This window comes from Limanda limanda, chromosome 1, assembly GCF_963576545.1.
Source record: "Limanda limanda chromosome 1, fLimLim1.1, whole genome shotgun sequence".
Taxonomy (NCBI): domain Eukaryota; kingdom Metazoa; phylum Chordata; class Actinopteri; order Pleuronectiformes; family Pleuronectidae; genus Limanda; species Limanda limanda.
In genome coordinates this window covers 3,755,131-3,777,292 of record NC_083636.1, presented here as the reverse complement: position 1 = coordinate 3,777,292, position 22,162 = coordinate 3,755,131, and the positions used below count along the sequence as shown (strand labels likewise).

At 41.2% G+C, this 22,162-nt stretch overlaps 6 protein-coding genes across 6 annotated transcripts; 5 read left to right on the top strand and 1 right to left on the bottom strand.

Moving 5' to 3' along the window:
* The first annotated feature begins 974 nt into the window (after positions 1 to 974).
* LOC133008133 (ribose-phosphate pyrophosphokinase 2-like) lies at positions 975 to 1,939 on the top strand. The gene has a single exon (XM_061075780.1). The coding sequence runs from the start codon at positions 975 to 977 to the stop codon at positions 1,929 to 1,931; it is 957 nt and encodes a 318-aa protein (XP_060931763.1). The 3' UTR covers positions 1,932 to 1,939.
* A 3,098-nt stretch (positions 1,940 to 5,037) lies between these two features.
* On the bottom strand, positions 5,038 to 5,901 carry LOC133011734 (U2 small nuclear ribonucleoprotein A'-like). Its single transcript, XM_061079578.1, has one exon. The coding sequence runs from the start codon at positions 5,899 to 5,901 to the stop codon at positions 5,038 to 5,040; it is 864 nt and encodes a 287-aa protein (XP_060935561.1).
* A 1,279-nt stretch (positions 5,902 to 7,180) lies between these two features.
* LOC133011802 (MICOS complex subunit MIC13-like) lies at positions 7,181 to 7,641 on the top strand. The gene has a single exon (XM_061079709.1). It carries the CDS (start codon positions 7,279 to 7,281, stop codon positions 7,585 to 7,587), a length of 309 nt encoding a protein of 102 aa, XP_060935692.1. The 5' UTR covers positions 7,181 to 7,278; the 3' UTR covers positions 7,588 to 7,641.
* Positions 7,642 to 8,303: 662 nt separating this feature from the next.
* Positions 8,304 to 9,022, top strand: LOC133010851 (dihydrolipoyllysine-residue succinyltransferase component of 2-oxoglutarate dehydrogenase complex, mitochondrial-like). The gene is made up of 2 exons (XM_061078508.1): positions 8,304 to 8,790; positions 8,886 to 9,022. Exons 1-2 carry the CDS (start codon positions 8,304 to 8,306, stop codon positions 9,020 to 9,022), a joined length of 624 nt encoding a protein of 207 aa, XP_060934491.1.
* A 2,659-nt stretch (positions 9,023 to 11,681) lies between these two features.
* Positions 11,682 to 15,022, top strand: LOC133009483 (casein kinase II subunit alpha-like). Its single transcript, XM_061076999.1, has 12 exons — positions 11,682 to 11,782; positions 11,891 to 12,002; positions 12,117 to 12,218; positions 12,311 to 12,361; positions 12,451 to 12,510; positions 12,644 to 12,727; positions 12,819 to 12,929; positions 13,424 to 13,525; positions 14,165 to 14,265; positions 14,377 to 14,525; positions 14,647 to 14,736; positions 14,904 to 15,022. The coding sequence occupies exons 1-12, from the start codon at positions 11,682 to 11,684 to the stop codon at positions 15,020 to 15,022; spliced, it is 1,182 nt and encodes a 393-aa protein (XP_060932982.1).
* Positions 15,023 to 16,394: 1,372 nt separating this feature from the next.
* Positions 16,395 to 19,856, top strand: ssna1 (Sjogren syndrome nuclear autoantigen 1). Its single transcript, XM_061076170.1, has 3 exons — positions 16,395 to 16,615; positions 17,981 to 18,180; positions 19,641 to 19,856. The coding sequence occupies exons 1-3, from the start codon at positions 16,564 to 16,566 to the stop codon at positions 19,731 to 19,733; spliced, it is 345 nt and encodes a 114-aa protein (XP_060932153.1). The 5' UTR covers positions 16,395 to 16,563; the 3' UTR covers positions 19,734 to 19,856.
* Positions 19,857 to 22,162: the final 2,306 nt, after the last annotated feature.

Sequence of the window (22,162 nt, the reverse complement as noted above, 5' to 3'; positions counted from 1 at the left end):
CAACGCTCTTTACAGTACAGTTTTATATTCACACACACATTCAGACACTGCATCTATTAGCAGCACTTTTGTTGTTCTATGAGGGAAAACATCAAGGGTTCAGCATCTTGCCCAAGGACACTTCGGCATGCAGATGGGAAAGACTAGGGATCAAACTACAGACCTTCAGGTTGGAGGACAACCGCTCTACCCCTCAGCCACAGCCATTACTATTATTAACTTATTAACAAACAATAACAAAGCAATATAAAGATCATAGAGCAATTAAGCACAGATACATGAAAATGTTTAAAAAGAAGATCATATGAACATGATCAAATAGAAGGTAAGATCAGAACTGGGGAAGCGGAAGGGGAAGAGGGATTTAAAAGAGAAGAATAGTTTGAAATGTTATTCTGACCCAGTAGTTTCTGGACATGGCCAGTAGAGGGGGCTAGAGGAATGAAGCAGCAGGATCCAGAAGACAACGAAGCCTCATGTACGCCTCTGATTGGCTGAGGTTCAGAAATGAAGACCAATGATTGGTTGTGACATCAGCAAAATGTCAGACGAGCCAATCAGAGGCCAGGTGGAGGTCCTAGGGGTAAAAAATACCACATCCCTGCGGTTGCTGAGGTTCAGTTGCCCACGTGTAGGGCTTTATATATTAACTTTCAATTTATCTTCCATCAAAGCAACGAGTTAAGAACAAGATAAACCAAGACAAAAAGTCAAGCTTAAACAAGGAAAATTGCCTCTAAACTGTGTGATCAAAGGATAATTGCCTCTAAACAGTGTGTCATCAAAGGACAATTGCCTCTAAACTTGTGATCGGTCTCCGCCGCTGCAGATGCGATGCTCCGGCTGCAGCACTAGCAAACCTCACCCCCCACACCTCCGCGGCCCTCCCGTGTCCTTTGATCCCCTCTTCTTTTACCCTTATCCCCCCCCCCCCTATGACGAGAAGAAGCCCCGACCGGGTGTTTTGTTTTGACATGCCTAACATCGTGCTCTTTAGCGGGAGCTCCCACCACGACCTGTCCCAGAAAGTGGCCAATTGGCTGGGAATGGAGCTGGGCAAAGTCATCACCAAGAAGTTCAGCAACCAGGAGACCTGCGTGGAGATCGGCGAGAGCGTGCGAGGCGAGGACGTCTACATCGTGCAGAGCGGCTGCGGCGAAATCAACGACAACCTGATGGAGCTGCTGATCATGATCAACGCCTGCAAGATCGCCTCCTCGGCCCGCGTCACCGCCGTCATCCCCTGCTTCCCCTACGCCCGGCAGGACAAGAAGGACAGGAGTCGAGCACCCATAGCTGCCAAGCTGGTGGCAAACATGTTGTCTGTGGCCGGCGCCGACCACATCATCACCATGGACCTCCACGCCTCACAGATCCAGGGTTTCTTCGACATCGGCGTTGACAACCTGTACGCAGAGCCCGCTGTTCTGCAGTGGATCAGAGGAAACGTCCCCGAGTGGAAGAACTGTGTCATCGTGTCTCCAGACGCCGGAGGAGCCAAACGCGTGACGTCCATCGCCGACCAGCTGAACGTGGACTTCGCCCTCATCCACAAAGAGAGGAAGAAGGCCAACGAGGTGGACCGCATGGTGCTGGTGGGCATCGTCAAGGATCGCGTGGCCATCCTCGTGGACGACATGGCCGACACCTGCGGCACCATCTGCCACGCCGCCGAAAAGCTAATTGATGCCGGAGCGGTTAAGGTCTACGCCATCCTCACACACGGCATTTTCTCGGGTCCGGCGATCTCTCGCATTAACAACGCCCCGTTCGAGGCGGTGGTGTTGACCAACACCATCCCGCAGGAAGAGAAGATGAGGGCCTGCCCGAAAATACAAGTCATCGACATCTCCCTGATCCTGGCGGAGGCGATCAGAAGAACCCACAACGGCGAGTCCGTGTCCTACCTCTTCAGCCACGTACCCTTGTAGAGACCGAGAGAGGGCGTCCATGAAAACACAAAATTGTTAATACCCGTGTTAGTGAGGGATGACAGAGGCCTCAGTAGATTTATGATGGCATACCTGATAAATTCAAAACAATAATTTACTTTAGGCTTCTATAGGAGATTCAGGCTTCATTTACTTTATGAGCTGTACTGGATTCTCCATCATTCCCTCCTGCAGAAGTTTCATCTCACTCGGGTCCCCCCCCCCCACGTTCTGAGGCTGAACTCCCTGCTCACACTAATCACTGCAAACACACTCCACAGCTGCTCTTATTAAAGAACAACAAGGCAGTCGTCAGTCTCCACCCTGTTTAAAGTTCCTCTACAGTGCAGCACCACAACATCAGCTGTACACCATCGACCCCACTCATACAACTTGTAGTTTTTACAGTATGTTGAATGTGATGTCTGTAACTTCTGTTCCTCTCACAGATCCTGGAGGATGCTGTCGTGTCTTTCAAGCAGCAGTGTTGTTGAAGTCGGTGTTTGAAAGACACGACAATTTGGCGTCACAAACAGGATCCTTCATTGTACAGGTCAAAAAGTATTCTAAGGGGGAAAGAGCTAACAAATAACACCTGGAATAGTGTTCAAAGAGTTTGAGCATAAGAGTCGAGACACCTTAGGCTTTTAAGATGTCATCATGTTTTATAACCATGTTCAAAAGATCTATTGGCTTAAATATACTATAATGCCCAGGCTGTTCGCCAAAAATTGAAGCAGGCTCAGATGACAGCACTTTTGATGCAGTTTGAATATGTTCTTTAACGCAGTTTATTTTCCACGCTGGATTTCGAAATCCAAGATGGTCCTTCCGTATACCATTAGTAGTAAAAGCTGTAGGTTTATTTTTTGAACAATGTTTTTTTATTAATTTCCAATAAGAACCTACAAAACACATTGACACATACCACACAAGTTGCACAATGAAATGCAGGCGAACTTCACTGCATACACATACATACAGAAAAATAAAAATAAATAAAGATAGACACGCACACAAACATACATACCTACGTAAAATAATAACAATAATAAATAAAATAAAATAAAAATGTCACACTCAATATCCCTACAGATAGATATAATCTACCGTTGCCTGAGAAAGTCCATTAAGGGTGCCCACACCTCTTCAAATTCCTGTGCTTTACCCCGGATTACATAGGGTTAGCTTTTCTAATGTAACATACATTGCCATCTCTCTAATCCAAGATTGTGTAGACGATACTTCAGTCTCTCTCCAAGATAAAGCAACCATCCTCCTGGCCTGCAGGAGGCCAACGTTGATCAGAGTCTTACACTTAGAGTTGAAAGAAAAGCAATCTGGGTATATCCCTAAAATACAAAGTTTTGCTACGCAGGGTATCTGAATACCTGTGATTTTTACCTAGAGTTTAGCTGTAGTTTTTACTGTGTCGTACGCATAGTACAGTCCAATCTGTAGACGTTTTAATACGGCGTTCCGAGGGCCGAGCTTAACGGAACACAGCCCTAGTAATTGAAGGTTTGGGTTTTGTCGTCACTGTGCTTGCTTAAAATTATAAACTGTTGACGTTCATTTAGCAGATGTTTCTTCTAAATACTACTGGAAACAAACCAGGGACTATACCCTCCAATTCAAAAGAGACACTCATTATGCCCACGTCAAGTATGTTTTCGTGGTCTGTTAGCGTGTTGTTAGCGTCTGCAAAGCTGTCCCTTGGTGCAGACTACATAAGAGATGTGTGTAAGTTAACGATGGAAAAATACGGTGTAACTACAGATTGTAGTTACACCGGCTCCCCCCCCCCCCCTGCGGCTGCTGTGTGGAGCTCTGCTGTTCACCTGCAGCACTGTCATGTGGACGTTCTTCTCTAAGTCTCTCCAACACTGCTCCTCTACAGCCAGAGCTACATTTCACCTCCTCAGCTCTCCTGGGAAGGCTGATTTCTGGAGAGACGCATGCTGCTCTATGGTGGACGGGCATCTCTGTCCCTCTGTGTGAACTGTTGGTGCTTCATGTTTCCACACCTCAGTCTCCTTCCACAGAGGGAGGGAAAAAAGAAAGAGTAATGGCAGTAATTTAACTTGTCCCAATTGTGTGGCCTCTGCTCTTCATTCCCGGTCAAAAGAAACTTTGCTCAACCAACATGTTTTCATTGACAAACTGTGACAGGATATCTCTCAGACACTCACCCATGAAAAGAGGCAACTCAGTGTTTTAATATAAGATCAGGTAAAACACCAGCAGTCCCAGACACCTCTTTGCACACTGGTGTGTCCCTGTCCCTTTGGCAAGTTATTTTTTCTTCCCCATGTTAGAATATATTGTTAGCTCATAGATGTGACTCTGTTACTGAATTGAGATTATAGCAGGTTTTGGATTAATAAAAATAATCGTCAGTTCTCTGTGGCGTGAATTGTTTGTAAAATAAAACGCAGGCCGAGAGGCGCACAAAACGAGAAGATCTCCGGACTACGTTATTCCCCTCGACTCCTACACTGGACAATTTCTTTTGAATGATCATTGTACCACATTAGGTCATGAAATGATTTGGGATCCTAGACAGGAATTGAAGCCAGGCCCTAGTACCTGTGTACCCGTGTGGTAGGGCTGTGCAATTAATCAAAATTTAGTCACGATTTCAATTATTAATCAGATGGGGACATTTAATAATTTGAGGAAATTTCAAAGTTCTCAGTTACAAAGGTTTTTTTTTTGGAGAGTGTCAGGGTTGCCAGCCTTAAGGGTTTGAATAACCGGGCACCAATATCCTGGTTTCAAATGAGCTGTATATATAAAAGAACTGTAAGAGCCATTATGCAGTGTGTGTGTGTGTATAGTTAAATAATCATGTTGGTTTTATAATTTTGTATATTATCCAGGTTTGTAGTTTAAGTTTTGTAAAGTTAGATTATATTTTGTATATTGTGGGTTCTATATTGTGGCATGCCAATATTCGATAATGGATTGTTTAAATGCTGTGTCTGAACTGTGCTGGAAAGGAAAAAAATCAATCATTTTACAAAATAAAAAACAGCCCTGGTAAATGTACGTTCAACACAAGAAATTCACAACATAAAAAAGACGAAAAATGCTTTCAGGGTTTTCAGGTGCCAATAACATTTGGCTCTTGAACCATATCTTCATCATCCTCTGGATTTCTCTCATTCATCTGCTCTCCAGCGTCTCCACCCATGTCTGTTTCCATCTGTTCAGTGTCTTCCATTTCTTCTTCCTCCTCCTCTATCATTTCAGCTGGACCTTGTCTTAGATCTCGGCCTGGGATCTGTCCCGCCTGAAGCATCCCTTTCAACCTCTCCACCTCAGCCAATGATGAGGCATTGGCGATGGCGTTCTTCACAGCTTCCACGTCTGCTTGAGTCGGCCCCGTCTTCTTCTTCTCAAGTTGCGCAGCCACTCCAGGAGTGAATGTTTTCGTTCGCTTGGCAATATCCTTTGCAAGCTGACCACCTCGGTTGCCTTTGAACATTTTCTCTGCCGCCTGGCGCTCCTTAAGCTTTACCTTCTGGAAGTCAAGCACACGGATTTGGGGAATTTTGCTGATGACATAGAGCCTGTAATGCTTCTTGTTGGTCACTGGATTCCTTAACAGGCTGAGAAGGGACAATGTCTTCACTGAGGCTAGAGGGTCCAAGTCACCCAGCTCCTGAATGTTGTTATTTGTGAGAACCAGTTCAGACAGACTCGGCAGCGAGTGCTCCAGATTCTCACCTACACGACAAATCCTGTTGTTGTTCATTAGCAGTGTTTTCAGTCTTTTGAGCAGAGGGAAACCATCCATTTTTCTGACTTCATTGTCAGAGAAGTCAATGGTGTCAAACTGGTCCAGAGTTGCTCCGAGATTTTCGAGCACTGGGATTTTATAACCTCGTAAATCCAGCTCTCGGTCTCTCACAGGGTTGATGTACCGAGCGGCCTGCTCGATCAGCTCCGCAGACAACTTCACCATGTTGAGGGATACAGCACACGTTAATAACTTCGGATTTCTGCAGCCTAACTGCGCACACGCTTCGGACACAGTGTCAGTGATGTTAGAATCCTTTGATGTCTTTGCATCAAAGACATCAAAGGATTCTAACATCGTTACGATCATTATACGATCTGAAGAGAGAAAGTAAACTAGTAAAGTGATAGCGATAGCACCACCTACTGCCAAAAGGAGGTAAGCCTCGTTTTAAAACTAATTTCGATATAGATAAAGTTTTCACTATGGGGTCTAACTTGATAGAGTGGACCGTAATGCGTGATTAGTGAGCGTGGTCCAGCGGTGCATGACAGACGGTTACAAACAGGCTACAAAATGCGTGTGTTCGGGTCCGTCAGTGTTACAACGTAGCTTTAGTTTTTAATGCAGTTTATTTTTTTTTTTTTTATTAGGGCCCGAGCACTGACGACAGTGACAGTTTTTCCAGGCAAATGAATTGGCTTTTTGAGGGCTTTAACATGCTCAAATTCTTACTAAAATTTGCAGAAAGTTAGAAAGTGGTGAAACTTTTTATATTCTGGAGGAATTTTCAATGGGTGTCGCAAAATGGCTCAACGGTGCCCCCCCGAGACCACCGGAACCTGTTCACATTGACTGATCTTCACAAAAATGTATACAGTAGTATCATGACAAGACAAACAAAAAGGTCCATAGGTGCAATTTGAAAAACGCAACAGGAAGCCTGATATTTTGCATTTAGTGGCCATTTTGGCCGTATTCCACATTTTTACTTTGAGGTACTTGTACCAGGGCTTACATCAGAGCAACTTCAAATTGAGATGAGTGTCACTACAACAAGTTGGAGATACAAGCTAACTCAAAGATTGATTTGGCGTCAAAGTTTGATTACACGCCATTTAAACACGATGTTCTGTATCGCGGACAAACATGGACCATGAATCCTTTGATGCTGAGCCTTAAACAAACAACTCCACTGCAGCAGTGACAGTGGTCTTAGATCAAAGGAATCTTTATGTCTTGCAAAGGTGACGTCTCTCTCTCTCTCTCAGAATTGGGACATTTCCTAAACCTGCCAGTTTATGCTGATTGTTCCATTTGTTATTTGGGTTGGGTTTATTTTGTTCTTTATGTTCAAGTCTGTGTCGTGTTATTTAAGTTAGTAATTTGTTGTCTTTTTAAACGTAGCGACTCCCCTTGCACAAGTGCCTGTAGTTTTAAGGAGCGGACCGTTTTGATATAACATATAAGATATAAAACACCTGCCGTGGTGGGAACAAGCAGGGTTTGTCCTTCAGTGCTAAACATAAAGCAGTCACCACTTTTCACCCGCAGCAAACCCGGAATACGTGTTCTTGAAAGGAAACTACACCGCTGTGGATCATGGCGGCAAAGATTTTGCCCGTAGTGAAACTGGCCGCCAAGGTGACCATAGCAGGAGGAGCTCTGTATGTGGCCTGTGACTCTGGTCTGCAGAAGGCCACGGCTGCCATACCCCCCACCGTACAGGAATGGATGAAGTACTTCGGCCTGGAGGCTCAGCTCCCAGCCATGCCGAAGGTTGAATTCTCTCCCGTTCAGTTGTGGAATTCTGGAGTACGGTGGACGGTGTCATCTCTTTCGGAGGCTCCAATGAAGGCAACTGAATATTCAAGTCAGGGTCTGCAGTACCTGAAAGACCTCACCAAGTGAACTGGAAGTCTGGGCAACCAGACATTTATCCATCTTTTTGACTCTTGCACTTGAGCAACATCCCTTATTCAAATGTTGACGCCCCTCACAAGAAAAAAAGAAAACTAATTGATAGAATTAAGCTACTAGGAGTGTCCTCTTTTGAATGATTCGGCGGCATTTGGTGTGAGGTATACATTAGACAAAACGTTATGTCATTTATGTATTCGACAAATATGTTTGTACAGACTAATTCAACCCTCCCCCAAACCATTAAAAAAATGTAACGAGTGTCTGTTGTGTATATACATATGCAGTTTCACTTTGTGACTAATAAATCAATCTTAAAACAAAAAAAACAAAAAAACTGCCGTACAGCTGCGTCTCAAGGAAAGGTTGCAGAAGTCAGGACGCCAGCTGTACTGGCAATTCCCAACCTTACGGACCTAACGATAATAATTTAACACCCCTCGCCAAGCGGAACGAGGTAAGAAAGCTGGTTTGATTCACTTTGCTACAGGAAGCGCGGTATGGGAGTCGCTATGTCACATTCACTCGTCAAACTTGTCTCACGTGGTTATTTGTTTCTTTATGTATTTTAATGGTTGTATTTGGGTTTTATTGAATAATTATGTTGTATTTACTGTCGTTGTAGTTTTACGGCGCCACGGAGTGATGAATGAGTAAAGAGCCGTGACATCAGTTGAGAACAAGCCAGGGGCTGCTACACATCCACCATGTTGTCCCAGTTCCGGTGTCTCACCAGGAATTCCGGCCGCTCCCTCTCTGCGCTCCGCCAGGGGAATAATGCGTCGGCTCGTGGAGCTTCATCAGCTCTGTCAGCAAGCCATTCTCTCACCTTCAACAACACTGTAAAATCGGATCCCCGATCCAGCATCTTCCAAATCCAGTACTTCAGGACATCTGTAGCCTACAGGGATGAAGTTGTCACAGTCAAGACCCCTGCCTGCGTCACAGAAGGAGACGTAAGGTGGGAAAAAGAAGTTGGAGACAGAGTCAAAGAAGATGAGGTGGTGTGCGAAATTGAGACGGATAGGACCTCAGTGCAGGTTTCCTCTCCTGCTGCTGGAGTGATTGTGGAGCTTTTGGTTCCTGATGGAGAAAAAGTCAAGGCGGGAACTCCTCTTTTCAAGCTTATAAGAGGAGCCATGCTCCTATGGCTGCAGCTGCCCCTCCCCAGCCCGACCAACCTCCATACCAAGAGTCCGCCACCGGCACCGCCGTCACCGCGGTCACCAGCGAAATGAGCTTGCTGGTGACTCCTCCCCCTCCCTCGGCTTTGGTCCTCATTCCTGCAGCTATGCCCCCTGTGCCCCCTGTGCCAGCACATGCCGCAATCGGAACAGTGTTCGGCAGCCTTATTATCGGTTATGCCAGGAACCCCTCGCTCAAGCATCAGCTGTTCTTTTACGCCATCTTGGTCTCTTCTGTCTGATGGTTCCTTTCCTATTAACTAGCTCAGCACTTGGTGTTAAAGGGAAACACATCACAAAGTCATCCTCTTATCTTTTTGCTTATTCACAGTTTTTGTGCTCCTTAAAAAGTGATGTGATGTATGAAACTCTGGCAAACCATTGCTCATTTTAAATGACGGTTTGACACCATATTGTATTTTGAATCAAATGTTTTTGTTCACAAACTGTGACAGGATATCTCTCAGACACTCACCCATGAAAAGAGGCAACTCAGTGTTTTAATATAAGATCAGGTAAAACACCAGCAGTCACAGACTGGTATGTCCCTGTCCCTTTGGCAAGTTATTTTTTTCTTCCCCATGTTAGAATATATTGTTAGCTCATAGATGTGACTTTGTTTCTGAATTGAGATTATAGCAGGTTTTTTTATTAATAAAAATAATCGTAATTTTTAAACTAGTAAAAAAGAGTTCTCTGTGGTGTGAATTGTTTGTAAAATAAAACGCAGGCCGAGAGGCGCACGAAACGAGAAGATCTTCGGACTACGTTATTCCCCTCGACTCCTACACTGGACTATTTATTTTTGAATGATGTGTTTTCTTTATTCCATTAAATGTCTTTATTACCATCATGACTCTTTGTTTTAACCGAAACACGATTAAAAACAATCATCAACACGAACAAGACCTCAATCAAACTATGGTCTCATTCATTTGTGTCATTTAAGACAGAGTTCTCGCACAGTTGCATGATGCTACAGGTCACACAGGTCTTCAGAGATTCGTCGTAAGCTGAACGTTACGGCCTTCTGCGAAAATCGTGTGTTCCATGTCTAGAAAAAAGAGGAGCTTCCAGGAATCACCCGTGAGTCTTCCAATAAAAACTGCAGTTAAAGGTCAGGATTACTCCGCTGACCTAGCGAACATCGAAGACACCTCCCTGTGGCCTTTGCAAAAAAAAACAAAAAGGACTGTTTCCGAAAGATTGGGTCTCTTTTTGACAGGAAAGAACCTGCTATCACTAAGAATGGATAAAGGTCAATCGAAGATGGTTGACTTTGGACTTCTCCATGCAAGGAGAGTGATTGCACTATATTGGAAAAATGTAGAACCACCATCATTGGCAATATGGAAGAAGGAGTTGATGACTTGTCTTGGACTGAAGAGATTGACATACATTGTTAAAGGTAAACAGGAGGAGTTTGCTTGTATTTGGGAATCATTTATGTAATTTTTGGGCACAGGACAAGTGGTCCTGAGGTGGGCTGGAAACCGAATTACCTCTCCCATGTTGATATAAATTACATATATAACTAATACGTATAATAATAAACATATTAACTGATATGAGTGTCTAAGCCAAGACAAACTGAGCAGCTGTCGGACCGGTTTGCGGCACCAGAGCAGGTTCCTCTGTCTGCTCCTCTGGAGACGGGGCGCTGCTCAGATGGGACGGGGGGGCGGAGGACGACTGCTCCTCATCACTGGTTGGCGTGACGACCTCTGGTGCAGCAGGCGGTGGCGCTGTGGCGTCCGATCTGGAGATGCGGGACCCGATGGTACAGGTGGGGCAGGTCTGAGAGCAACAGTCAGGGAGAGAGGAAAATAACTTATAGATAAAGCAGTTCAGCACAGACACGGAAAACCCAAGTGGGCAGGCACAAATTATATAAACACTTTATATCCTCAAAATGAGGATAAGAGATTTGATATAAAAGACGACAAACAGCATCTAAATCTCAGAATATCTCCAGGGAATAAACAGTGTGATCAGACAAATGGACACGAAAACACAGGCAGACATTGTGTTTTCACAGGTCTGAAGCTTTCAGGCTGTTACGTGCTGCTCAGATCAGTTAAATACAAACTGTAGATCTGACTGGGAAGTTGCTTTACAGAGTAAAAACTGAGTTTCAAGTTTAATTTACAGTGAAGTTCCAGATAAAACGAGATACAGAACCTTGTGTTTTGATGGCATTTAATCAAACTCTGAGTTAATTTTTATCTCCATCTTGTTGAGATGACCCTCATCTCAATTTGAAGTTGATCGGATAAAAGCCCCGGGACAACTTCGTCAAAGTAAAAATGTGGAATATGGCCAAAATGGCCACAAAATGCAAAATGGCGGGCTTCCGGTTGTGTTTTTCATAATGCTCTTTGAGACTTTTTTGTGCGTCGGAACATGATACACCTGTGTATCAATTTTTCGTGAAGATCGGTCAACTCAGAGGCTGTGTATAGGTGGCGCTGTTGAGCCATTTTGCCCCGTCCATTTCAAATTACTCAAGAATACGTCAATTTCTACCAGCTTTTGCATTTCCTGCAAACTTCGGCGATGGTTTGAGGATGTTAAAGCCAATTCATTTGGCAGAGAATAATAATAATAAGAATACTTACAATTTGAATAGGGCCTCCCACCGTCGATCCTCCCAGTGAAACGGTTTGACATGAAGGTAGCTGCCTCTGAACAGTGGGACAACAAAGGCAGTTTGCCTTATGTCATACTGTTCAAAGGCAGCTACCTTTAAACAAATCAAAATTATGTGTGCAATACCATACAGATACCTTACAGTAGCTGTAAGGATGCCCAGTAAATGGTTACCTGGTTTGTTTAGTGGTATTTGTCATGAATTTGTTTGTTTTATTGTTTAGGAGATTTAGAGAAGATCTGGTGTAGAATATGGCTGGCGCTGTTCCAAGCCGCTCTCGAGTTTACCCTGATGTAAACACACAGAGACCTCGGGAATACTGGGACTATGAGTCCCATGTGGTTGAATGGGGGTAAGGCAAATCGATCGGACTGTTTTTCTGTATTTGTTTTATTTTGCTTTGTTGGGGAAATATTCTAAAGATTAACTGACTGTTATATTCTTCTTCTTTTTTTTGAAGAAACCAAGACGACTATCAGCTTGTCAGTAAACTAGGGAGAGGCAAATACAGTGAAGTGTTTGAAGCCATAAACATCACAAACAATGAAAAAGTGGTCGTAAAAATACTGAAGGTATGGAGATAATCACTCAACCAGCTGTTCTAACTGTAATTCATGAAATACAATTCATAGTTTTTCACTTTATTGGAGATTACATGTACCTCAGCAAACTGTCCCTGTTCATAGCCGGTCAAGAAAAAGAAAATCCAGAGGGAAATAAAGATCCTGGAGAATCTGCAGGGGGGCCCAAATATCATCTCACTGTTAGATATCGTCAAAGATCCCGTGGTAATTTGTTCTCTTTATTGCACAGTGACAATTCTGGACTAATATTTTAATACATATATGCACAAACCGATGTTTTTCTCCCTCCTTCTCAGTCACGAACCCCTGCTCTGGTCTTTGAACATGTGAACAACACAGACTTCAAGGTAAAGATCAGTTATCTATTGGTTTGCAATCTGTGAATACAAAAATATAATGTATAAATTCTGATTCATATATTTAAAATTTTTTACAGCAATTGTACCAAGCCCTGTCTGACTTGGATATACGGTTCTACATGTACGAACTCCTTAAGGTAAAGAGCTTTTGATACTGAATATTTACTGTAGGTTTTATGTTATGGCCTTCATTGGTTCTTTTAACATTTGCCAGATACTTCACATCAGAAAATCCTCCTAACACATTATTTTCCCTCTATTACCATTAAGGCCCTGGATTACTGCCACAGCATGGGGATAATGCACAGAGATGTCAAGCCACATAATGTAGCGATTGATCACGAACAAAGAAAGGTATTGTCTATTGCGTCAAGCATTTTCTTGATGTCATTCTTCCCCTGTGATAACAATATGATTATCTAAATTATATTAAATTTTCTTCCAGCTCCGTCTAATCGATTGGGGTCTGGCAGAATTCTACCACCCAAACCAAGAATATAACGTGACAGTGGCATCCAGGTATTTTAAAGGACCTGAACTGCTGGTCGATTACCAGGTGAGCCTCACATTTTTATTCTGTATATTTCTATTTCTATATTATTATATTTTGTTCTGAAATCTCATTTGTTTCATTGACGGAGTTCTCGAGTCTGGTCTCATGTACAGTGATTGTAACTGCTAGTTGACTTGGCCATAGTATTTTATACTGACAAATTGTTTTATACCTTGTAATACTGTATATATATATATATATATATGCATATTTATTTCATTCTTATTTATTCAATGTTTTAACTCTTCAATGTATCAACTCTTTATTGTACCCTCGGCACCATTGAAAATGAGGGTCTTATCCTTCAATGTGTTTTCCGAGGCTTAAATAAATATTCAATCAAATTCTGCTTGTCAAATCAAGCCAGTTTGCCTAAGTTGGCCAAAATGCAAGTAAGGATTTGTATTATTCAAGAGGAAAGACATTTTTTAAAAACTTTATTTCTTAATGTTCATGAAGCCACCTCAAGCATTTCCCCCTTTTATGTTTTTTTGAAGATGTATGACTACAGCTTGGACATGTGGAGTTTGGGTTGCATGCTCGCCAGCATGCTCTTCAGGAAGGAGCCTTTCTTTCACGGTCATGACAACTACGATCAGGTATGAAGAACTCACTCCTCCGTGGTCTGGTTACAGACCTTATAGTACAACGTTTTAAGTTCTACACACTGAAACCACAGTTGTTTTCCAAAAGGTTTTTCTCAAACTCACTTCAAACGTTTTTTAGCAAGGTTTGACATTATCTTTTGGTTCTTTGATGCTCTGAAAGTAGAACAAAGTGATTTAAAGACAAATGTGTTTGTACTAGTGGACATGAAGTAATCATATTTTCTCCCACAATCCCTATCACCACTAAGACTGCGTGACACAAGCGTTAAAGTGGTGTTTATATAGTTAAACAAATAGTGTGATATGTATACAAAAATGACACACGGAACATAAACCGGTTTTGCCATAAACGGTTTATCTATTTGTTTTGCATATTTGTATAAACCATTAAAAATAGAGGTAGAGGAAGATTATTGGTTCTAATAGATTTTATAATAGAGAAATGTGAATTCTCAAACTGTAGGAACATTTCACAGATATTTCATGAAGCCAAATCTATATTCAGACCACTTTAGTGTCGTAAGATATCAACTTCATACAAATTCATACCCAGAAATATCCCTCTCGGGATTCCGCAAACGTCTGTATGTATCTTTACACATTTTGAAATCTGTGTTTTATGAATTCCAGCTGGTGCGGATCGCGAAAGTGCTCGGCACCGAGGACCTGTACGACTACATCGACAAGTACAACATTGAACTGGATGCACGGTTCAATGACCTTGTGGGAGGGTAAAACACTTTGGCTGCATGACCTCAATTTGAATATCGTTGTATGTTTTGAGCACAATTTGGGCTCGTGAATACCTCACAGTATAACTCTGTCCCTGGTTGGTTCTCCAGACACTGCCGCAAAAGGTGGGAGAGGTTTGTGCACAGCGAGAACGAGCACCTGGTCAGCACCGAGGCGTTAGACGTCCTGGACAAACTGCTGCGCTACGACCCCCAGGCCCGTCTCACGGCCAGAGAGGCCATGGAGCATCCCTACTTCTGTAAGAGCGCTGCTTGTTATCACCCTGTCTGCTCGTACTCTATTCATCGTGCACTTTATTTAAAGTGGCTTGATAATTATCAACACATGAATTTGGTTTACGAGTTGCTCAAATCCACCAGATCCCATCGTTAAAGACCAGGGACCGGGGGACGCTGCAGGAGAGACGGCTTCCAGCTCCTCACCAGTCAGCTCCTCCAGTGAGACGGCCGGTGAGGAATCCTCTCTGGAATGAATTGCTATTTTTGTCATAATTTTTGTGTAATTTGCAAATAAAACATAGATTGTGAATTGCTTCAAAACTATATGTGAATCAAGATTGTGATGACGTGTAAATACGATCACTTCCAAATGATTAACACGCCTCCTGCTCTCCTAGACATCACCTCCATGTCCTCCTCACAGCCACTGGCTAACGAGGCTGGATCTCCTCCTGTCATGTCTTCCCCCGACACTCCGGCCACACAAGTCCCTGAAGCCACAGAGGCCCAACCCTGAAGCCACGCCCCCACCTGGGTGTAATGCAGTGATTCTCAAAATGTGTGGCAGAGGCATAGCGTGTGTGTGTGTGTGTGTGTGTGTGTGTGTATAAAAGGTTTTTTATTTGCACATTAGAAATTCCTGAAAGTAATGTGAATTTAATGTGAATTTAATGTTCATGTGTATGTTATGTAAATACACATGTTAAACTTGGCCCATTTTGTCATAATTTTGTTGGGGCCCAGGGCCATGGCTCTCCTTTTTATGTTGGAAAATAATAAAGAAGAAAATTTAAATTGCTTTTCACATTCAGTTATATTTTAACACCTGGACTTGACAGAAATGTATTGTTGCACCTGTCAGGATTATTAGAATTAATTTAAATGTGTGTTCTTTGACAATGCCATTGTCCAGAAATTCTAATAAGATGTAGACATGAAGAGAATGGATAATAAAATGTATTTTATATGTTCCAAATATACAGTTTGATGGGGATCCTGCTGTATTACAACCATCTTAATACACATTATCATTCATATATATATATTAAGTGAACAGGATTTCTAAAATCACATGTGCAGGTTAGAGTGATACTTAACTGTAGTGACATCAGAAAGGAATTCTGGACATGCACACTATTTTATTGGTATAATTACTATCATATATAAATATATATTATGTTATATTATATACTATATATACTGTACTATTTTTATATTCTGTGTAACAATAACATTACAATCATATCATCAGTACTATTACCATCATCTTCCACTGCACCTTATCTACCTATTTATCTTGTGTTTCTGTTTTTATTCTTTCTACCTCAATATTTTTTATTATATTCTATTGTATTCAAATATACCGGCTGCTATGATGACTTAATTTCCCTTCGGGGATGAATAAAGTAATCTATCTATCTATCTTTCTATTTTAATCACAACACAGTTTTCACTCAGGAAGAAATACAAACATTTTCAATATAAACCTATTGAACATTATATTATATCATATTATATATATTATATTATATATTATAACTGGGTTTATAAGGCACAATAACAATACATGACTTTATTACAGCGTGTGTGTGTCTGAGCTGAAATACACAAATAATGTAAGAAAATAAGTAAATGTTATTTTGATCCAGTAGTTTCTGGACATCGCCGGTAGAGGGGGCTAGAGGGATGCAGCAGCAGGATGCAGAAGACGACGAAGCCGCCTGTACGGCATCTGATTGGCTGAGATTCACACATGAGGACCAATGATTGGTTGTGACGTCATCACAATGTCAGATTGAGCCAATCAGAGGCCGGGTAAAGGCGGGTCTTAGTGGTAAAAAAAGAAATATCACATCCGGCGGTTGCTTGCGTTCAGTTGCCCGGGAAACCGCCGTACAGGAGGACGTCCAGGAAGTAGCGGACACGTTAGCATTAGCATTAGCATCTGAACAGTTTGTCATCAAAGGCAGACACACAACAGAGTGAGATCAAAGGACAGACACACACACACTCTCCGCTCTCTGGACTCGAACCTCCTTCAGAACCGGAACCGGAAGCATGGCCAAACAAGCTGCTGCTCTCCAGACCTACAACAACGAGCTGGTCAAATGTAAGTCACCTCCTCTCCTAATGAGCTTTAATCAACAGTCGCTGAGCATCATGGGAGCTGGGTTTAATTATCACCACTTAGTTTAATATTCATCCACTTCCTGTATTCCCCCCCAGCCATGACACTGAGATCTACTTTCTTCTTTTAACCAAAACACACAATCAACACGTTTAAATACATGTGTACTTAATTTAACAGAAACATCCGGTTCCTACAGTTCATTCACCTTTGTAGTACTTTCACAAGTTTTTACTGTAAATACTTGTATCATATTAAAACTGCTGCTATCATCTTCTCCCATGAAGTACTTATGCACTATTCTGATTTGCACTCATCCTATCCACCTTGTGCCTTATGACTGCGTACTGTGTCCTAGTGTGTACTATGTACTGTGTGTTACTGTGTACTCAGTCCTATGTACTGTGTACTGTGTCGTACTCTGTACTGTGTCTTAGTGTGTACTGTGCTCTACTGTGTACTGTGTCGTACTGTGTTCTACTATGTACTGTGTACTGTGTGTTACTGTGTACTCAGTCCTATGTACTGTGTACTGTGTGTTACTGTGTACTCAGTCCTACTATGTACTGTGTGTTACTGTGTCCTACTATTTACTGTGTACTGTGTGTTACTGTGTACTCAGTCCTACTATGTACTGTGTACTGTGTGTTACTGTGTACTCTGTCGTTTTGTGTACTGTGTCCTACTGTGTACTGTGTTTTGAGTACTTATAATTGCTTACTTGTATGTTCTGTCTACTTGTATGTTTACACCGGGGAGAGAGACACATATGTACACAAGGAAGAATTTACAGTAAAATGGACTTTGACCTTTTGTCTTCACCGTTAGTTTGACTCTAGTGAACTCTAGTAAATCTATATATATATATTTAAAAAAGAAAAAGATTAGCTTTTATTATATTAAATCTGTATTTTTATGCATTTCAAGCAATCCATGAATAAATATCAGCATTTTTGAGACCAATGAATGCATTAGAGTTATTATAACATTACCATCATATCATCAGTACTATTACCATCATCTTGCCACTGCACCTTATCTACTTATTTATCTTGGGTTTCTGTTTTTATTCTTTCTACCTCAATATTATTTATTTTATTCTATTGTATTGTATTTTATTGTATTCAAATATACCGGCTGCTACGACGACTTAATTTCCCTTCGGGGATGAATAAAGTAATCTATCTATCATTTTCTTAAAATATTAATAAATATACTATGATGATAACACGTGACACAATATCTTCATACTATGTTTTTTTTTTTGTCTGACCTAATTTCACAGTGATAAATAAAACCTTTGCATTTCAAATGGTCTAATGAATAAACCCTTCTTGTCTCCGCCAGGTCTGGAGGACATGTACCACAGTCGTGACGAAGACAACCGACAGACCAAGGACGAGGAAGGAGAGAAGGACCGACTGCAGCACGACGTCCGCGTCCTCACGGAGAAGCTGAGCCGGGTCAACGAGAGCCTGGCGCAGAGATACGCCAACCGAGCCATCCTGGACAGCACCATCGCCGAGTCCGAGGCCGCGTACGACAAGGTGAGAGTCCGGGTTCCGTTCGTCTTTGGACCCGAGAGAGAATGATGATCGTATTCATTCCCACTTCAGACAAAAGTCTTGTTAGTTGGTCAATGTCAATTTTATTTATATAGCACATTTAAAACAACTTGGTAAACCAAAGTGCTGTACAGGATGAGTGGCACGGCCCAATGACAGTTACAAATTAAAATTCAAGTAATACAAATAAAATACAATTATTAATGTAAAATAAAAATAAAATATATAGGAATATTAATAAAAATGATAGAACAAAATAAAATATAAGAAAACGATATGAAAAATAAAAACAGCTGCACTCAATGGAAAGCTTGAGAGAACAGATGCGTTTTTAATAATGATTTAAACATTGTTAAAGACGGGGCAGATCTAATATGAAATGGCATATTAGCCATTCGCGTTAGTGGGTCAATGTCAATGTCAATTTTATTTGTATAGCACATTTAAAACAACTTGGTAAACCAAAGTGCTGTACAGGATGAGTGAAATGGCCCAATGACAGTTACAATGTAATACATTAAAATTCAAGTAATACATTAAACATACATTAAGTAATACAAATAAAATACAATTATTAAAATACAATATATAAGAATATTAATAAAAATGATAGAACAAAATAAAATATAAGAATACGATATGAAAAATAGAAACAGCTGCACTGAAAGGCACTCAATGGAAAGCTTGAGAGAACAGGTGCGTTTTTTAATAATGATTTAAACAGATCTGATCTCAGCTCCCTAACTGGAGTGTGTATAATAAGAAGTTCTGATAAATACGACGGTGCCAGTCTGATAAAAGATTTAAAAGTTAATATCAAGATTTTAAAGAAAACGATCCTTTGACAGAGGGGAAGCCGGTGTAGAAGGCGTAGCATGGGTGGGATATGGTCTTTTTATTTTTTGGCCTCGGGTGTTAGTGGTTTTCTGACCAGTTTAACTGACTGAGAGTCGCAGCTCCAGCAAGTTGAGGAGTGATGCTGAACAGTAGATCAGTTAAAAAGACGTAGAAGTTATTAAAAACCAGAGTTTATCTCCAATATTCAGCAGGAAACTCGTGTTAGTGAGTGATGACAGAGGCCTCAGTAGAGTTATGAAGGCATACCTGATACATTCAAAACATCATTAACTTCAGGCTTCTTTGGGATATTCAGGCTTCATTTACTTTATGAGCTGTACTGGATTCTCCATCGTTCCCTCCTGCAGCAGTTTCATCTCACTCGGGTTCCCCCCCCCACGTTCTGAAGCTGAACTCCCTGCTCACACTAATCACTGCAAACACACTCCACAGCTGCTCTTATTAAAGAACAACAAGGCAGCCATCAGTCTCCTCCCTGTTTTAAAGTGCCTCCACAGTGCAGCACCACAACGTCAGCTCATACACAACTTGTAGTTTTGACAGTATGTTGGATATGATGTGTGTAACTTCTGCTCCTCTCACAGATCGTGGAGAGCTCCCAGGCTCTGCTCAGCATCCTGAAGCAGGAGGCAGGAAACACCAGTAAAAACGCAGAGGCTCGGAGGAAGGAGCAGTGAAGTCAACCAGACCTCGTTCACTCTGACCACTCAGCACTTTTTATGCAGTTTATTCTCCACGCTGGACTAATAATGTTTGAATTATATGTTAATTCTTTATTCCAATAAATGTTTTTCTTACTATCTCTGACTCTGACTACTGACTCTTTGGTTTTTTTTTTTTTTTTTTTTATATTCTTTATTTTTTGTTTACAAAAACTTACATGAGCCCAAGGGCAATTTTCTTTCGTCTGCTGTCAACCTTTTTAAAAATTTGGTAACTTTGTACATTTTGGGAGAGGTACAGTGCGTACATGTAGACAATAATCACAGATCAATAGAGAAAAATAAATAAATAAATGAATAAAAACAAGCCGAATAAAAAAACAACAACGTGTTAGAGGGTGATTTGAGCGAGAATGGGATTCTCGCTCAAAGGGGTTATTAGTATGCCAATCATATATTTATCTGGGCGCCTGGTTTGAAAATCAACATTTCCCAAAAATAATGTTGTAAATTGCAGGGGCAGGTCAGTATTAAGGATGTTTTTTAATGCTTTGTGAAACTCTGCCCAGAAAGGTTTAATCACTGGACAATCCCTGGTGTAATAAAGAAACGAATAACACACTTCCACCCAAATTCCCGCCACACGTTAGAGTTGGTGCATTCCCACTGGAATTTGCATACCTCCAACCAGTCCTCATTTGATATTGAGAGGCCACTTTCTCTTTCCCATTTTTCTTTAATATATTCAGCAATGACTCTTTGTTTTAAACACAACACTCATCAGTGCAGATTTAAATATTTGTACGAGCATGAATTGTTCAATACCGATATTAGTGGGTGAAATTGGTTGACTTTGACATATTGGCTGATATGTTTGTATAAGAAAAGGTCGATGAATGAAAAATGTTTTTGTCCATGTTATTTCATATTTTTTAATCTTGGATTTCCGACTCTAAAATGTTCACAAGGATAAAAAGACACAAAAAAAATACATTTGTTTGTTCAAGTCATCTATTTATTGAGCTTTCATTTGTACAAGTAATGACATCACTTTATTTTTGTATTTTATTTAAATTTTCCAGAATCAATGACGATAACTTTACAGTAAGCACATCTGCTGCGATGTAGATTTACAGACAAGGGGGGGGGGGCTTCTACCACAGTGTGACCAACACAGAAGGAGTCAGAAGAGAAAACACTGCAGGGACAGAATGTGTGTGTGTGTCATCAGAAAAGTTCTTGCTGGTGTAAGATGGTCAGTGAAGTTTTTCCCACAATGCATTGCGCCTCTCGAGTCCCTCAGTTCACAGAACGACAGACAGGAAGTAGATTCCACAGACGCGTCACGTGACTCCAGCAGCTTCTCCTGAAGTCGTTCAGAAGCTTCAGCTCGGGAACTTCACCGAGAGTGGAATTCACATTGTCGCTGAATTGTATATTTTAAATTCATGCTGCACAGGTTTGTTTTTCGACTGTTTCAAGCAAACATTAATTTCTATCCACTCACTCGTGGTGTGAAAATCTAAGAACAGACTTCTGAAACTTAACAATAAGTCTGTATCAGTTATTATGGGGATTTCACTTCATGGTAATATACTTAGGTGCAGATCAGTTTGAAAAGTCTACATTTCACATCTACTTTATTTGTATTACTTTTTCTCCTTCAACTTATTTTCATATTTTTACAGATTGATCATCTTTATTTCTTTAACCTTCTTTATTCTGCTCTTTTCTGATTCTAAACAGATTTCTTGTCAGAGAAAGTTATGAATAAACCTCCTCTGAAGTAGATTTAGTATTGAAACCAGCTCGACTTGATTATGAAGCAACTTGATCTTCGCTGTGAACTTTAAAAATTACATATTAAAAGTCTTCTCATAGATTTTCACGCCACTAAAATGAATCAGAATTTAATGGACACTTGGAAATATTAAGAATACATTCAACCTTCTAAAACACAGTAGCATGGTTTCCAAATAGTTTGCACTAATGTTAAATACATGCATGTTAAAAAACAACCATCAATTTTCGAGGCAACTTGAGGTCAAACGTGAAATTTGGACCCGTGTGGAAACGATAGATTGTAAATAAAGATGGACGACATGACAGCTCCCGTGAAGCCCAAACATCTTGATCGCCCCCTGGTGGCTCCAGGTTAGTAGACGGGAGATAGACTGTGTCAAATACATTTTTCTCAAAGATGGTTTCTGTTTCGGAGACTCGTCGTCCATTTTCATTTACAGTCTACGGTGGAAACCTCCCTGTGGACTGGTTGTGGTCACAGTGGCAAAGGCTGACAATCATAAGACTTTCCATGCAAGGCTGTGGCAGACGATACAAAAAAAATGGACATGGCATCATCGGCAGTGCATTCATCACGTACGATTGAAGAGTTGAGTCCCAGAAGACCGATTCATTCATTGTGATTTCGAGTGGTTTTTATA

Bases quoted from the DNA above. Each gene is read 5' to 3' on its own strand.
- LOC133008133 (XM_061075780.1), top strand. From the start codon at position 975: ATGCCTAACATCGTGCTCTTTAGCGGGAGCTCCCACCACGACCTGTCC.
- LOC133011734 (XM_061079578.1), bottom strand. From the start codon at position 5,901: ATGGTGAAGTTGTCTGCGGAGCTGATCGAGCAGGCCGCTCGGTACATC.
- LOC133011802 (XM_061079709.1), top strand. From the start codon at position 7,279: ATGGCGGCAAAGATTTTGCCCGTAGTGAAACTGGCCGCCAAGGTGACC.
- LOC133010851 (XM_061078508.1), top strand. From the start codon at position 8,304: ATGTTGTCCCAGTTCCGGTGTCTCACCAGGAATTCCGGCCGCTCCCTC. The intron at 8,791-8,885 runs GTCCGCCACCGG...TCATTCCTGCAG, and splicing joins GACCAACCTCCATACCAAGA to CTATGCCCCCTGTGCCCCCT.
- LOC133009483 (XM_061076999.1), top strand. From the start codon at position 11,682: ATGGCTGGCGCTGTTCCAAGCCGCTCTCGAGTTTACCCTGATGTAAAC. The intron at 12,728-12,818 runs GTATTGTCTATT...ATTTTCTTCCAG, and splicing joins TTGATCACGAACAAAGAAAG to CTCCGTCTAATCGATTGGGG. The intron at 14,266-14,376 runs GTAAAACACTTT...TTGGTTCTCCAG, and splicing joins TTCAATGACCTTGTGGGAGG to ACACTGCCGCAAAAGGTGGG.
- ssna1 (XM_061076170.1), top strand. From the start codon at position 16,564: ATGGCCAAACAAGCTGCTGCTCTCCAGACCTACAACAACGAGCTGGTC. The intron at 16,616-17,980 runs GTAAGTCACCTC...TGTCTCCGCCAG, and splicing joins CAACAACGAGCTGGTCAAAT to GTCTGGAGGACATGTACCAC. The intron at 18,181-19,640 runs GTGAGAGTCCGG...CTCCTCTCACAG, and splicing joins CCGAGGCCGCGTACGACAAG to ATCGTGGAGAGCTCCCAGGC.